Genomic DNA, 16,415 nt, shown 5'->3' on the forward strand with positions numbered 1-16,415 from the left:
TAGGCACCTGACTCTTGATTTTGGCTCTGGTCATGACCTGAGGGTTTGTGAGTTAGGGATTGGTGAGGGCTTTGGATTGGCTCTGTGATGACAGTGCAGAGCCTGCTTGGGATTCTCTCTCACCTTCTGTCTCTGTCCCTCTCCTGCTTGTGCCTGTGTTCTCTCTCTCTCTCTCAAAATAAATAATAAACTTAAAAAAAATAAAAAGAGTGCCCCAAATAGAACACGTTAGCTACATCCTCAGTGTGGCGGCATTACAGAAAAGAAATCTTTGAGGCCAGCAACTACTTTCCAGCCACAGTTTCCCAAAGACCACTCAGGTTCACTTTCATGTACCAACCAATGACCGTTACTACAGCTTAGGCTAAGCCCTTGGCTTATACTCTATGGATAGAATGCTCATGAATATTTGGTGATGAACAAACACATGAAAGAAGAAAAGCCTATTCCACTTTATAGACACAGCCTTTGGTAAAAAAAAAAAAAAAAAAAAAAAAAAAAAAGATTCTTTACATTCATTCAGTTTTTACAGTATCTCCAATGTTGAAAACTACAAGGATGCTTTGCTTCAGGAACACTCATTCATTCATCATAGATTACATGCTCCATGGAAATCCAGTTGGAGCCAAAACCTGGTGCCATATTTTTATTTCTCTTTTTCCATTTCAAAAGAAAAAGCTGTAGCTAATTCTAATTTTCCTGCAGGCAGAAGGAAGGGGAACTTTTTATGTATGTGAAAGAATGGCACCCCCCCAGCCACCTGAGGACAGTTCCTCCCAGGAACACCTGTTTGCTCCAATTGAAGCCTGTCCAAATTGAGTCCTGGGGATCGGAAGCTTGCTCTTCAAATGTCCCACCATTCTACAATATTTATTCCCCACCTGTCTGATGGCCGTGATAGCTTGGGAATGCTCCAGCCAGGGAAAGCTGTTTCTTGGCCCTGACATGGCAGAGCTAACAGCAGCTAATGTTCACCCAGAATCTGGTCTGAATCCAGTTGCCCCAGAGTTTAAAAATGCCTTTTTTTTCCCCCTCCTTCTCCTTTTCATAGTCTACCAGGCTTAGCAAAAGTTCTTAAGGAGGAAGAGGTAAATAATTTTTCATCTTCATACCAACGCATTGCAAAACCAATTTATACCTTTCACTCTTTGTGAAATCTGACTTTTGGGTTTTCCACTCCTCGTCATATTAAATAGCTGCCCAATACTAAAAATGAAGATTAGTAAATTATTTTCTCCAATAAGAGAACTATTAAAACCCAGAAGGTAAAATTTAATAAAGACGATCTAGACACATAATTTAACATGTAACTCAGGGAAAGAAAAAGATGCCCACATCAAACTCCAATTATAGTAGTGAAATAATGTATTATTTAAAAAATTCTAGCCATGAGAAAACTGTACATTTGAAAAGCTTACATAAAGCCTTCTAAAATAAGAGACCTTTTATCTCTTCCACATCCATGAGCTTGAAAATACTTTATCTATGCAATTTCAAGGCACATAAAAACCTCAGTGAATAAATAAAATGTTCTTTTTTTCCTTTATACAGAAGCTTTAAAAATTATCCATATAAATAGCTTGGCCTTGAACAAACAGATTAAAAGACCTAACAGGCTATGGTTTCAGATCATGTATACAGAACGGAGAATGAATGCTTTTCTTTATTGGCTGTGCAAGTTTCCTACTAACTAAATTTCTAGAAGCCCATTTGATGAGAAAGATTTAATTGGAATATATGAAAAAAGTCAGCATTTTAAAGTGACATGCTTTATTATTTTATCAAATAATTAATATACCAAATAGTCACTGCACTCTGCCAATAGTCTTTGCATCTACTTGTGGAATTTCAAAGGTTGTAAAATTTTATAAATATGTGATTTTAGCCAAACGCATGAAAATCTTCAATATCTTTCTAAAACTGGGGTGTCACACGTGAAGAGGTTTTTCACGAGTGTCTAGAAACAAGATTGTTTAGGTGATTTCAAGCTCACCTTAGCTGCTTGAAGAAAATCTTAAACTTCACTGCAACTAAAAACAATTCTCACTACATCTTTGGATCATAATTACTTTATCAAAGAGCACAGTTACAGGTTGTCGGTTAACTTCCCACGTGCCCTGAACATGCTGGTAGCCGAACACCAGCCCAGAACATTCTAACTCTGTTGCTGGGAGTTACAACCTTAGAGCTGCCATGGAAAGGGAAACAGCAAACCCCACATGTGGGTTGAGAATCAGGTAGTAATTTTCAGACCCAGACACCTGCCACCTCCTCTATAAAGTCTCCCAGGGATTTCTCCTTTCTGTCACCACCTACTACATTTACCTCTCAGTTACCATACAGCACAAGTTACTATGTATTGTTGTTTCTAAAAGATACTGAACTCCCTGCGACTGGAGTTCTGAGTCTGTTGAATCTCCAGTGTTAACATATTCCCTTTACACGGTAAACATTAAATATTTGCTTTTGAAGATGTTCCGTTGCTGTTACTGCTAAAATGCTGCTAAGAACATGGCTTCTGTAACTAAAACCAGGATATGGGACCAAGTTCTGCCCCATCTGGGTGGAATGACCTTGGGCAAGACTCAACTATGGCAGGAGTCAATTATCTGTAACATAAGGATAACAGTGACAATACCAATCCACAGAGTTCTTTCCAAGATTACATTACATGAAATAATGTATGTGAATGGGCCTTATGAATCATAAGGCCATATATAAACTTTATTTACTGTGACTATCTTTAAGGACATATTTTTGATACATGATCTGATTTCCCGGGGAAGACATTCTATAAAGTTTCTTGTTAAATTTTGCGGAAAATTCAAAATAAGCGCATCTGGTAGGTCAACACATTTCAAATATGTGAGAACAGAAAAGTAAGTAAGTGGAATTTAGTGAGGGAATTGTACACAGTTCTATTACCATGTATCATTTCTCAGTTCTTTGGAATTGGTTGTGGATTCCTGGAAATTTTGTGGAAAATTCCCAGAAAGATACATACACATGCATATGCAAACATTTTCAAGAGAATTCTGGTGGTTCAGAGACTCTGTGAAGTCCACCCCGGGATAGGGGCTGTTGCCCTGGGGCTTGAGACAGACGGTATGATTTCGTGAAGAGTACTCGAGGACCCAAATTCAGACGCCTTTGGCTGATTTGGGAATTAAAAGGCGGATAGTTTTTTCTCCTTCATCATAAAATCATTAAGGCATTGGAAGCGGAAAGCAGATTTGCTTTTTTCTAGGTAAAATGTAATTTCACAGGAGACAAGAGTGCTGTTGTTAAATAAATTCCAAAGCCTCTTCAACCCTCTTTGTAAATTTTTAGTAAAATTTATCACTCTGTCATTTTCTCCACTGATAGTCACACTTTAGTTCCAAAGTTCTTTACATAACTTTGCAAAGAAGTCACCAGCTTTTTAAATCGGGCATTGAGGCTTAAAAAAAAAATGATGATGTCTCCTCTCATTTCAGCTTCTATCTTGTCCAAAAACGTTAGAGACAATTTAAAATGAAAATAAAGACAAATAAAAAATAAAAACAACCTCAACTAATACCAGCAAGGTGGCTGGTATTTCCTAAACTTTTATAGTTTAGGGACTGTTTTAATTATACTTTAGGATATTGAATATATTTCTTTACAGTGGTTTTTTTTTTTTTTTTTTTTTGGTTGTTGTTTTGTTTTGTTTTCCCCTTAAAAGCAAAGAATTCTTTCTTAATACCTAGATGACAAGGTCTCAAGATGTACACAGTTGTTTCTTATTATGGCTTCCCTGGAAAACATTTCTGGGAAAGCACAATTCCCAGCCACTTACTTTGTTTACAACAGACAAAACTGCTTGTGTGGTATAAATAGGAGTCTGTCCTTAAATGTTGTTGAAAAATAAAATGGAACCATGAAAAGGAGCCATTTCCTGCCTCAAAGGTGGCTTAAAAAAATTCTTAGCTACTTTAGGAACAGCACCAAAGCATAAATAATAATTATCAATCACCACACAATAAAAGACTAATTTTACCAAAAAAAAAAAAAAAAAAAAAAAAAAAAAAAGCAGGGGGGCGGGGAGAGAGAGAGAAAGAAAAAAACAACAACAAGCTGCGTATTCCAGAGATGGCCTCAGAATTGTCAGCATTGGAAGGTTTTCTTATCCCGCAAGATTATGAAACCCCTTTTTGTCCTCCTGCATTTGTGATGTATATCTATAACTCGTTCTTGTTTGTGCAGATAAGCCTTGCCTTGTCTCCCTAACTGCACTTTCAAAAGGAGCTTCACAGTCGTTTGACTTTTGATCTGGGTAGCAGCTAGCTCGACCACCTGCACTGTGCATGAGCTGCTGCTACTGAGCTGGCTTTGTCCCATCTTCCAACACAGCGAGCCTTTTAAAAGTGGTGTGTGAATACACTAATTTACAATGTGAGCGTTCAAACAAAAAAATATGGTGGCGGTGGTGGCGGTGATGGCGGCAGGGGCAGCGAGCAGAAGGGGGAGATTTGTGAAGGGAGAAGCCCCGGACACTCGCTTTATAAAGTTCAGATATTGTTCGCTGCCTCTGGCATTTAATGAAACAGATGGCCAAAGGCCTCCCTCAACTCACAATGGAGCAGACAGTGGTGTAATGGTGCGGGGGCCTGGAATTGTAAAATGCTATTTGGTGATGGTATATGTTAATAAATAGCCATTTACAAGGGGGGCCGAGGGCTCCATTACTTGTTTATAAGGAAGGCCTAGGGCTCCTTGCTTCGAGTTAACAGCTCAAGGCTGCATTCAAAGAAGGCATTGATGGTGAAGGTGAAGTGCAGCCTTCATATTCTACATAGCGCTCAAGAAAGGCGTGTATCCTGGGGAAGAAAAGGAAAAATCATAAAAGAAAAGTAATTCAAGAATTAGGTCAAATTGTGGCTCACAACCAAGGAAAATATAAGATGCTTTCCCATTGGGATTAAATAATGGACAGAAATATTGTTCTTGTGACGTGGCTTATTTTATCTTTGAATGAACATGTTTACGTGGTCACCAAAGTGCAACAGATCAAAACCTGCAGGGTTGCAACTAAATTATCCCCCCCGTGAACCTACACAGCAACTGTGAAACTATTCTTAGCCCTTTTCCCAAAGGTTATTCACCAATCGGCCGATGCCAGGGTAACGTGACCCTGGGCCAAATGTGATGAGGTTCCTGACTGCAAGCAGCTTCTAGTGCAGTCCTAAGGACCGTGACAAGAGCCGGATCTACAGAAACGCCGCGTTCCCTTTGAGGCGGGGATGTGCCGGGGAACTGTCACCACCTCCCCAAAACCATTCCTTCCAGGGCCCATCTCTGTGGCAAGAAAGGTTATGCCTGACTTCAGCTAAATGTTATTTTCACCTTATAAAACACTGTGAGTCCTCTGATAGTGCTTTCTGCTTTGCTTTCAGAGAGGACTTTCTACCTGTCTGGGTATCTGTACAGGAGTTTGTTGAAAGTCTATGCTTAGGCGGCACTTTATTTCTCTTTCACTTGGATTTCCCCCCCCGTATTTGTTTCGGCTGGTTGCACAATGTGGTGGGGAGCTGTAGAAAATTCTTTGAGGGAGGCAGCAGGGGATAAAAAAGGTCTAGAAGAAAATTAAGAGGTGTAAGACATACAACTACAATAGACACAACGCAAAGCAGAAGATGTTAATGCCTTGTAGGAAGAAATGACTGTGAAGAATCAGACCCAAGACAGATCATTTCTGGCTGAGAGACTGATAAAGGCTTGATGGACAGAGCGGTATTCCAGGTGAGATACAGAGTACAGATAAAAGTTTATCTAGAATATTCTGAAGATACCATCTGTTGTTTTTGCTTACCCAGTTTCTATTCCCCTTTCTAGTAAAAGTTCCTGAATTTTTCTGAGGAAACTATGCTTTGTCTATTCTCAGACCGAGTGTCCACCCCCTGCACGAGGTCCCAGGTCTAAAATGACAAATCATAGATCAATGGGATTTTTACCCAACCAGAGCAAAACCAGAACCAGGAAGACTCCATGCTATGACTCCTATTGGAACTAGCGGGGGGGAAAATGGCTACGTTCAATGAGTGTCGCTGAGAGGGCTGGCAAAAACTGTCTCCACAAGAGAGACCCGTGCACAAGAGAGCCAGGCTGAGAGATGGAGAGAGCAAGACCCAGTCCTGACACTGCTATCAGAACCTTAGATTCCACTGTGTTTGAAGTTGCTTCTGCCCTTGAACCATTAAGATGGATGTGGTATATGTTTCCTTTTTGTGGCTTATGGCTAGCTTGATCTGGGTTTCTGTCACTTTCATCCAGAAGATTCTCGACTATAATAGGTGAGAGAAGGAGGATATCCAGGTAGAAGTAACAGAAAAAACAAAGATATAGGATAGGTGAATAACCGGTTAGGGCTAGTTTTGGAGATGGGAGGTAATTAACTTCAGTAGAGACATGGGTCTATGCAACAGGAGTAAAGGCAAAGGAAGCGGGAATGTTCACTGAAAGACCTTCGGGGTTAGACTAAGGAGGACATGGGTCAGTGGGCAGTGGGGAACCACAGGAGATTTCTAGGCAGAAAGGAAGCAGTGCTAGTTTTGCACTCTGCAAGATAAACTGGCCGACAGTATTTAGAAGAACCTAAGAAGGGGAGAAGAGGCATAGGGACCGACCAAGAGGCTCCCTTCTCTAAATAGTCCAAAGAGAGGGAAGGATTGAGCGCAGAGGATCTCTCTGCTCTGAGCAGCACCCTAGAGCTCTGGAGTGGTTCAAGCAGCACTGCCCGGTGACGGTCACAGACTGGGGGGTGGGGGGAGAGCGGGAGCACCAGCACTGAGACAGGCATAGTTTTATTTCTATTATTACTAAGTTTTAATTTCATAACAATTATTTGGGAGGTCTGGCAGTGGAAAAAAACGATAGTTTAAACATATCCATGGGAAATTCACTGACCTAAAATAACTACTAATTATCACATTGATTTCAGAGTTTGCCCCCAGGCTTTTTTCTTTCTTTTCTTTTTTTTTTAGCAATGATGATGATGACAACAAACAGTTTTGCATTTATTGAGCCCTTACTATGTAACAGACACTGTTGTGTGTACTTTACACGTAATGACTCATTTAACGCTCATTAACAATTTGTGAGATAGGGACTGTTGTCTTCCTTCTTTTATAGAGGGGGAAACTGAGGTATAGAGAGTGGATTCTTGCCAAAGGTTCATAGCTAGAAAGTGGCAGGTCCAGTGTGGCCACAGAGCGCACCCCTTATCCATTGAGGCATATGCCTCTTGATGCAAATGCAGGAATTTCGTTTTGAATAATCAAACAAAACCAGATTGCTTTCTCCAGTGAGGATAAGGCCCCAGAGATATAAGGTGAGATATAAGACAAATTTCCTTGCAATGATACTTGCAGAATACTGGAGGTAAGGGAGATTATAGATTCATCTCTAGTTAAGGCCCCACAGTCTGTGGTCAAAAATAAAATAATCTTAAAGGACTCCTCAAAAACACACCCCCTTGGACGCCATTGGTACACAACAGCTTCCATGTCTACAAAGACCAGGCCCATCTTAGCTAGTGGGGTCTGGTGGGGTTTGTTCACTGCTTTCTGCTCATCTAGCAAGGCTGTCTGACTATCTGTGAGCAACAGCTGGAAAAAACAGAGAGAGACAGAGCGTGAACAGGGGAGGGGCCGAGAGACGGGGAGACACAGAATCCGAAGCAGGCTCCAGGCTCTGAGCTGTCAGCAGAGAGCCCGACGCGGGGCTTGAACTCACAAACCACGAGATCATGACCTGAGCCGAAGTTGGACGCCCAACCAAGGGAGCCACCCAGGCGCCCCTCTTTAAGAAAAAAATTTGTTTACTAAACAAACAATTTTTTTTTTGTATTTCCATTGCTTACAGATCTTGTGTTGGTATTTCTGGTATGCTTACCCTTACGGATCATTTTGATAGTACATTTAAATTTTCCAGATGTTTTACCTGTCATTCTACCAAAGCAACAAAACCATGTTTAAAATGAAAACGTGACAGAGATAGTAGGTGGCAATTACTCCCCAGACTGGCTCCAAAGTAGTTCTAACAAAAAATGCATGTAATAAATAATAACACACGAATAGTGCTTGCTAGGCCAACAGCATTTAATACTACCTGGTTTGTGTATCTTATAGATTAGTTTCAAAAGGCCTCTCACCAGTTACATGCTTTAACAAGTTACTACATGCATTCTGGAAGAATAAGCAAGAATTCACTGTTTGAAGGAAACATTGTTTTTATTTTTTAAATTCAAAAAAATTGAAAAAAATTAAAATAGTAGAGGCACAGACGGGGAGTGGGTGGGAGAGAGGAAATTATTTGATTTTAAGGTAATCATATAGAAAAAGATGTTTTAAAACTATTACATATGCCATTTCTTTTTGTAAGCCTTTTGTCAGCCAACATAAACTTGTAGCGTGCCCTCCAAATTTATGTCAAAGGAGATCTCAAATTATAACTGTTGTATTCCCAAGATACTTTTAGAAACAAATATACTGTTACCAATAAATTATTCACTCTTCAGAGGTAAAAAAAAACAAAAACAAAAACAAAAACAAATCCCCCAAAAAACCAGAATCATGATGTCTTTTGTTTTCTGACTGAAAATGTCAAAAACGGCTATTTTTATTTTCACTGATTGCCCACTCTGTTTGCTCTTTGACTTCCCAGTCAAATGTACAGGAAATAATACACACACAAACGCGCAAATACGTGCAAGTTTATGAAGAGCAACATCTAAGCCTCTCCGTGTTATTTGTGACACCTCGAGACAACCCCAGTTGCAATAATCACATTTTGTGAGAGTCCGTGAAAAATTCATTTCTTCGGCTCCAGTCACCACACGAATAGCCATTTGTTTCATGACCATTTTCGTTATTATCTGGATAGCACTTTATTTAAAACTCTGTCTATAGGGTCAGGAAATGAGCCGTTTGTCCCTAGCCAGCTCTCTATCTTCTGTCAAGACAGAAGAAAAATTACTTTCCAGGAAATCAGCTATATCTGTGTTCTGATGTCAAGTTTCACTATCATAATTTTGAATGGACCGATTTTCTCCTTTACGTTCTCCTTTTTGGTAATATAGCAACGTTACAGGAAGAACAATTTATTTATTTATTTTAGTTGAATCAGCTGCTGCTTCTCTAAACTAGGTATGCCTCAGTGTTTTTTGCCTGGTTAGTTCCTTTCAAAGCTTGTTTATGATTCTATAAATCTCCTACCTCTCTAAACTTTTGAAACGTATTGGTTTTATAGCTATTTAGATGATATTTTCTATTGGTTATTTGTTTCCCTGCCACCCTTTTTAATGACCAGTAAGCATTCGCTGGAGTTAAGGAATCCTCAGAAGTTTCCTTGAGAAGGAGGTAGTTCTAGGAATTCCCACAGTACGGATTCTCCAGCAGGACTGAGGGCAAGGATCGAATTGATTTCATCTGAGGATTCCCCAAGGCTTTGTTTCCACGCGTTAAGTATTTACTGAGGAAGTGAATAAGCAGAAAGAAGAAAGGAAGGAAGGAAAGCAGGAAGAGAGAGAGAAAAGAAGGAAATAGATTTTTTTTTTTTTTTTTTTACCTCATGTGATGGTAATAAAACATTAAAAAAGCATGAATGGTGGTGGCTGTCACTTACTCATTTTTATTTCCCTCTCTGCTTTCAGTCAGTCTTGCAGATAACCAGGTGGGTTTATATACAGACTTTGACATTGACAGAACATTGGTCTCACCTGTCTTCACCACAGGCTAATCAAAACAAAATGACCCAAATGAGGGGCAAAGGCCATCATTCTGTATATGGAACGTTTCCGTTCCATATACAGAATTGAAAGCAACCTAATTTAAAAAAAATTAAAAATAATCAGCAACCTTTCCTCTAAATAAATTAATTCCTTGGTTTAGTATGTTAGTAGAATATTCTCGGTCATACACAATTCATCACATGCAAATAAATAAGCTCGTGTTATCGAGGTGGATGCCGACACTGCACGAGGAGCACGTTCATTCCCTTTACACACTTGTGAAGGTGACAGATGGGCGTGGGGTTTGGTATTACACCTTAACTTAGACGCAACTGCTGATGCACAACGTCGCGATGTGGTTTTGGTAACAGAATGTGATTTCTCTCTCTGAATTAAAATCTCACCAGTGCTGGAAGGGAAGTCCCTGCGAACGGGAGGGATGTAACAGAGGAAGCAAAATCAGAGAATTCAATAAGAGACTTGGGGACATAAAAGCTGGTCCCATTTCTCTAGAGACTGTTTTTCCAGGGAATAATAAAAACAATGGAGTGAAGAAGTTGATCAAACATTTCTGCCTTTTCCCAAGACCAAAATAAACTGTCTATCAGGTGGGATAAGTAATTAGGAACCAAACAAAACCACCATCTGCCTTTGGTTCCCCAGAGACTCAGTGAAGGTACACCATTAAGAGTATCTGGATACCTTGGCTGATACCGAGATCCTAGCTGAGTCTTGTAAAAAACACGATCGCTGCTACGCACAGGAGGGCCTCAGAGTTTCCTTGGCTCATCACAGCAAGGTGATGTCCACCTGAAGATTTTTATTTCTATTCACTCTCTAGACAGATCCCAAAAGGAGACGAGTCAGTGATGGACTGAGTTTGCCTACAAAGAGGACCCCAAGTGGGTTTCGGTGGAGTAATTTCCCTCTGTAGGCTTATGAAACAGGCGCGTTAGTATGACTGCCCTACAGAAAGCCCAGTCAAAGGTTGCAGGGCGTCTGCGCTTCACCCTCTCTAAATGACTTGCAAATTTATTCAAACACAATATGAGGAGATGCTTTATTTGCTGAAATAACTGTCTGCAGTGTCCTGCACAAAAGGGTGAGGTACATCAAGCAGAAACATGGACAGAAATACATTGGTTCAGAAACTCATAAATCCTTATTTGAATCTGCCAACCTGAAAGCCACGTAGAGCCCGCAGAAACTATTTTTCCTAAATGCTACATCTGATTAAGCCATACCATTAAATGACAGCTGAACTTTAACATTAATATGATATTATTTAAATAACCGCATGATTTTTTTTTTACACTAAAAATGATGAACGATTTCTGGACAGCTCAATTGACATAAACTCTTTAATGAGATTTGACAAAATGGAGACATAGGCAGAATACTCGTTACAGCTCACATCGCAGGGGCCCTCCCAGGGAAGCAATAGAGGATTTTTTTTCCTTTTTTTCGTTTTTATTGTCTATAGGCACTGAACCCTTCCTCTCAATTGCCACTTCTCTGTGGATTTTGCGTTTTTCTAGGTCATTTATGTATTACTCTTAAGCAGAGGATTCAGTGACTTATGGTGCTGAATTGGGACTGTGCCTGCAGGAAAATCAGGGGCCTGTGGAGTTAGGCCAGTGTTGGTTTGGAGTGTCCCAGGAACTTCAGGCTCAAGACCTATCAGCCTGATGGAGACCCTACGACTGGGTCTTGTGCTGTCCATCACGAACACAGCAAACACACTTCTAGCGAATTCTTACATACAGATACATGATCAGAGAAGACTTTCCTTTCTCTAAATTAGTTGTCTCTATAGTATCCATGCTAAAGGATTTCTTCTTTAAAATTCCAATTAAGCTGTTGTGGAGCAATTCTCAACCTTTCTCATTCACACTGCGAGCTACAGTTCTAAACTGAAGGCTGTGCTAGATGATAACCTTCCTTGGTAGATTCCGAACGTAAGAAAACGCCACGCTAAATACACCTATGTAAAAAATGTCTCTGACTTTCAGAACAGTGAAAACACATTTCTCACTCCCCTCCCCCAGAAACATAGAACATAGAATATTACCCATATTCATTCACTTATTTCCGCATACTCTCCTGAATGTTTTCCATCAGTCGAAGGTTAGTTGCACACATAAAACATTAACATCTGTTCGCGCGCACATGTGAATTCATATTATTCAGATAATCTTTAAATTGTAAACATCATCTTTAAGTATATATACGATTGAAATGTTTCCCCAAACAGTGTCTCTTAAAAAAGAAATGAAAACAAGGCAACAGGGAGAGAGCAAAGCTAATACCAAGTGTGCTCATGATACTGGCAGGCCCGCATTCCTTCTAGGAGAAGGAGGCTATTGAAATAGAAAATAAAATCAGTCTGCTCCTGCCATGGGGACTTCCTCAGGCTATGAAAAAGTACTTCATGTCTAACCCTAATTTTTTCCATAGCTTGAGGTAAACCCCCTAGCTCAAACCTTCTCTCTAATCTAAGTTACTCAGTATGTGTCCCTGTCCAAACAAGAGTTAATATCAGTGCTCTGTCATTTCAAAAGGGTCTTGACACAGGGTACTAAGAGCAGAGGCTCACATGCCTGGAAAATGCCCAGTTGCAACTAGATGAAAAACACAGTTTCAAAAAAGGGAGAGAGAGGAAGATAGGTCCCTACCTTGCTCTTACCTTCGCAACATCCCCGTCAGGACCCTGGAGCTTTTCCCCAAGTTAGCATCTGTTTCTCGAAGCTAGGAGAAAAGCAGCATTAAAACAAAACAAAGTGAGACTTCATGCAGTTGGGTCGTATCAAAAGTGCACTGGCAAGCAGGAGTTTTTCTCACGGATGAAAATCCAATTAATAAAAAAATACTTAAATACACTAAAATACACCTTGTTACCTACACAGTCTCTGAAAATTCTTTGATTTAGAAAATTACATGTAATAGATAATCCCAGGAGCTTTAAGCTGGATACTTGAACTGGCTATAAAAGCAAATGTCTTGCAGGCTGATAAAGTTGAATATACATCTGGTAATTAAAATCCAATTTCGAATGTGCAAAGTCCTAGAAATATAAACGGTAACGAAATGAACTAAGTGAAGATGAGACATCATTATTTTTACAGCTTTCACCCTGAAAGACTTGACATACTCCAAAATCTCCCTCATGACCTTCTCAGTTATAGAGCTAAATAAAATATCTACCCGGGGGCATTCTGGGATGGGGAAAGAAAGCGTATTCTTTCTCCATTGCACACTCTTTTTTCTCTTCTCCCCTTACTCGACATCCCTCATCCACCCTTGCCTTTTTTATACACACTTGCATCTATGTCACTGTTACTGTCTATGCATGTGCCTTCTATGCCTTATTATTTACTGAACTTCTGAAAAAAACGGTATCACTTCTACTTACTCGTTCACGTGCTCGCTGTATCTTTTCTCTGTCGTGACTGAGGTTTTCCAACATCTCCTGGCCAATTTGCTCTATGGAAAAGGAAAGTTGGGTGACGGAAGGCAACTTTGGGTATAAGTGGGAACAACCCCCAGAAGTACCAAAATGGCGGCAGGCCCAGAGTTAACGTTCAATAACTGTACATTACATACTGGATGCATAGTTCAATTCATGTACTTGAAAAATATTTAGAAAGTACTTAATAAATTTACCTGTATATCTTAGATATGATTAGATAGGATTTACAATTCAACCTATAGAACATAACCAAAGAGGTGGTGACGATTGAGGTGATATGTCTTGCAGAAGGCCACCTCGGCATATTTGTTCTCCACCGAGATGAAGAGCCCAGGTTTGGTGGTCTTCTTATTTTATCAACATGGAATCTAATCTTTGGTTTTGCAGGTTATAACTAATGTTGATGATTCTACTCTACCTCCCCTGCTTTATTATTGCACTGCTTTGCATTGGTAAGTGAAACTCCATTTAGAACAATCTGATTTTAATGTATTTGCCCCACGTGCACAGTCCTTGTTCTCTCAACTACTTCAGCTTATTGTCAGTGGAACTCTCTCCAGGCTTTTACTCTCTGGGAGCAAGAGCTCCTTTAGCATGTTCTCAGCCGCTGTGGATACTTGAGTCACGATGCGGTGCACTTCACACATGGCTGAGGAGCTGTGTGAAGTTCAAGCTGCAGACAGAACTCCCATTTATACAGGAATAGGCAGGTTAGAACAGTCATTAAGAAGCACACTGCTGAGCTCCAACGAGGTTTTCCTCTGCCATGATCATCCCATTTGGTTGGCACTGGTTGGCTCTCCTCCTTTGACAAGACTGTAGGTATGTCCTAACCTGACAAATATGCAGCTGCCTTGAATAATTTCTTTTCCAGACTCATTCTCCATCACCTGGGAGGTACCTTAGTCTATAACAGAAGAATGACAAATCTGACTCCCTTGTAATGTTGGCAACCCACCTGACTCCTACATTCTGACAATCACATACCCACATTTCCTTTTTTTTTTCTTTTGTATTGTCTTTTCTCTTTACCCATAACCTATAACAACAATTATCTCTGGCTTATAAATTTGTTGAGACACTCAATAAGAATCTATTACAGTGATAGCAAATAATTTAATAAAATCATTAGGAAATCACCATGGTAGTTATTTGGCTCAGATATGTACACTAGCCAACTTTTTAGAGGGACATCCTAAAAAACTGTGGAGCAGTGGTTAGACCATATTGAGAGCTTGGGCTGGGAACTCACACTGCTCGAGCCTAATCCCCAGTGCTGACCTTGCATACATCAGCTAACCTCGTTGTGCTTTAGTTCTTCATCTCTAAAATGGAAGGAAGATCATTCTATGTCATGGGGCTATGTCATGGCAAAGGTTAAATAATTCAGCTAAATTATTTAATACAGTGACTGGCCTATAATAATAAGCATTTACTGAATGATGATGATTGATATTAAAAAAACCAATGGACTGTTATGAGCTGGGCCCCCTCCAATCTTAGGTCTATCACAAACCACTTGAACTGGGTATCACAAGATAAAATATCTGTCCTACATTGCTCACAAAATTGTTGTAATAGTCAAATGAAATTAACCTAAGTAAAAATGTTTTGAAAGCCATACGATACCATACAAATGCATGTCATAGTATAATACATGGGAATCAATGCACTCAATGAAAAATCATAAAGTTCCTACTCTGTGCCAGGTGTAGATGCTGGGGACATGGGCAGTAAAGGAGATCAAGTTCTGCACTCACGAACTTTTGTGTTACGAGTGAAGATTTGGCAGCTAAAGGGCAAATACTACACTAGAGTTTGTATTTCATGGCACACCAGAAAAAGGACTGTATATTCATTTTTTTAATGTTTATTTATTTTGAGAGAGAGGGGAGCATGTGCATGTGCACAATCTGGGGAGGTGCAGAGAGAGAGAGAGAGAGAGAGAGAGAGAGAGAGAATCACAAGCAGGCTCCACGCTGTAAGCAAAAAATCCGACTTGGGGCTGGATCTCACAAACTGTGAGATCACGTCCTGAGCCAAAATCAAGAGTCGACACTTAACCAGTTGGGCCACCAAGGCACCTCTGTATATTCCTTTCATGACAGAAAATCCAAGTAATAAAAAATGCTTAAATTCAATAGCATAAATATATTTTCGATACCTATACAAACTCTGAAAATTCTTTCCAGTATAGTGTCTTCCTAGTATAGTATTTCTTCTCAGATAGATGTTAGCTTTTCATTGATTCAATTGATACTTAAAGTAAATTGGATCAGATATGTGGCTCCCAGTAGAGGCACAGTAAAAGTGGAAGATGATACCAATAATAAAGAAGGAAAAAAACAATTGGAGCTAACTTTTTCCTTTTTTTGCATATGAACTACAATATCCAATTCTGTTATACTATTAAGTGTTTCATTGAAATCCTTTAATAGAATTTAGCAATTTTAACTCACTTTAACTAAAAATCTCAAATATCTATGGACACTATCAATACCTTAATCATTTTAGCAAAATACTACTTATGTAATATTTTCTCCTATCAAGATTAATGGCATTATAATATATAATTTCAAACAAATAGGAAATAGGTTATTATCATGTATCTGTCACCAGCATAATGTTTCCAGTAAGTGTCTGTGGAAGGAAGCGATGAGCAATTGAAAAAAAGTACATGAAAGGAGTATATAAAGTGCATGAAAGGTTTGCGATATTCTTGCTCTCAAAGCTTCTCAAGTGTGGCATCGGGGAAGTCAACATTGGAATGAATGTAGGTAACAGATCCACAATTCTATCAGGTTTGCTAGGGGAAAAATTATTCTGAATGGATCCACAGTCTGCTACTGAAGGAATCAACAAAACAAGGTAAAGAGCTCAGGCCTTATTCACGAGTTGTTAAATCACTCCCTCAACTGTCCTTGTCTCCTGGGAAATATCTCAGCATCCGAAGTCTTAACCCATCTGGCAAGAGAAGAGAACTGGCAAGAGTGCACACTTCTTGGTCTTAATACACAGGTACCGTCCATTTGTTGGAAACAGAATTCTGTTTTTCATTTCTTACTTGCTACCTTCAATTTTATTTATTTTATGTTTAGTTACATATTTTGAGAGAAACAGTGACAGTGTGAGTGGGGGAGGGGCAGAAAGGGAGACAGAGATCTCAAGCAGGCTCTGCACTGTCAGCATGGAGCCTGA

The 16,415-nt window shown here is 39.7% G+C and overlaps 1 protein-coding gene across 7 annotated transcripts in view; it reads right to left on the reverse strand.

The window, feature by feature from the left end:
- VTI1A (vesicle transport through interaction with t-SNAREs 1A) overlaps positions 1 to 16,415 on the reverse strand; it is a 348,726-nt gene that overhangs the window by 127,383 nt on the left and 204,928 nt on the right. For 5 of the 7 annotated variants that reach the window (XM_030334885.1, XM_030334886.1, XM_030334884.1 and 2 more), the window contains 2 exons: positions 13,161 to 13,231; positions 12,435 to 12,496 (listed from right to left, as the gene is read on the reverse strand). In XM_030334885.1, coding sequence (XP_030190745.1) covers positions 12,435 to 12,496; positions 13,161 to 13,231 — 133 coding nt within the window. Of the gene's footprint in view, positions 1 to 12,423; positions 12,497 to 13,160; positions 13,232 to 16,415 lie in introns of all 7 variants that reach the window. The other 2 variants (XM_030334888.1, XM_030334889.1) reach the window with 1 other exon arrangement.

Source organism: Lynx canadensis, chromosome D2 (genome assembly GCF_007474595.2).
Source record: "Lynx canadensis isolate LIC74 chromosome D2, mLynCan4.pri.v2, whole genome shotgun sequence".
NCBI classification, from domain to species: domain Eukaryota; kingdom Metazoa; phylum Chordata; class Mammalia; order Carnivora; family Felidae; genus Lynx; species Lynx canadensis.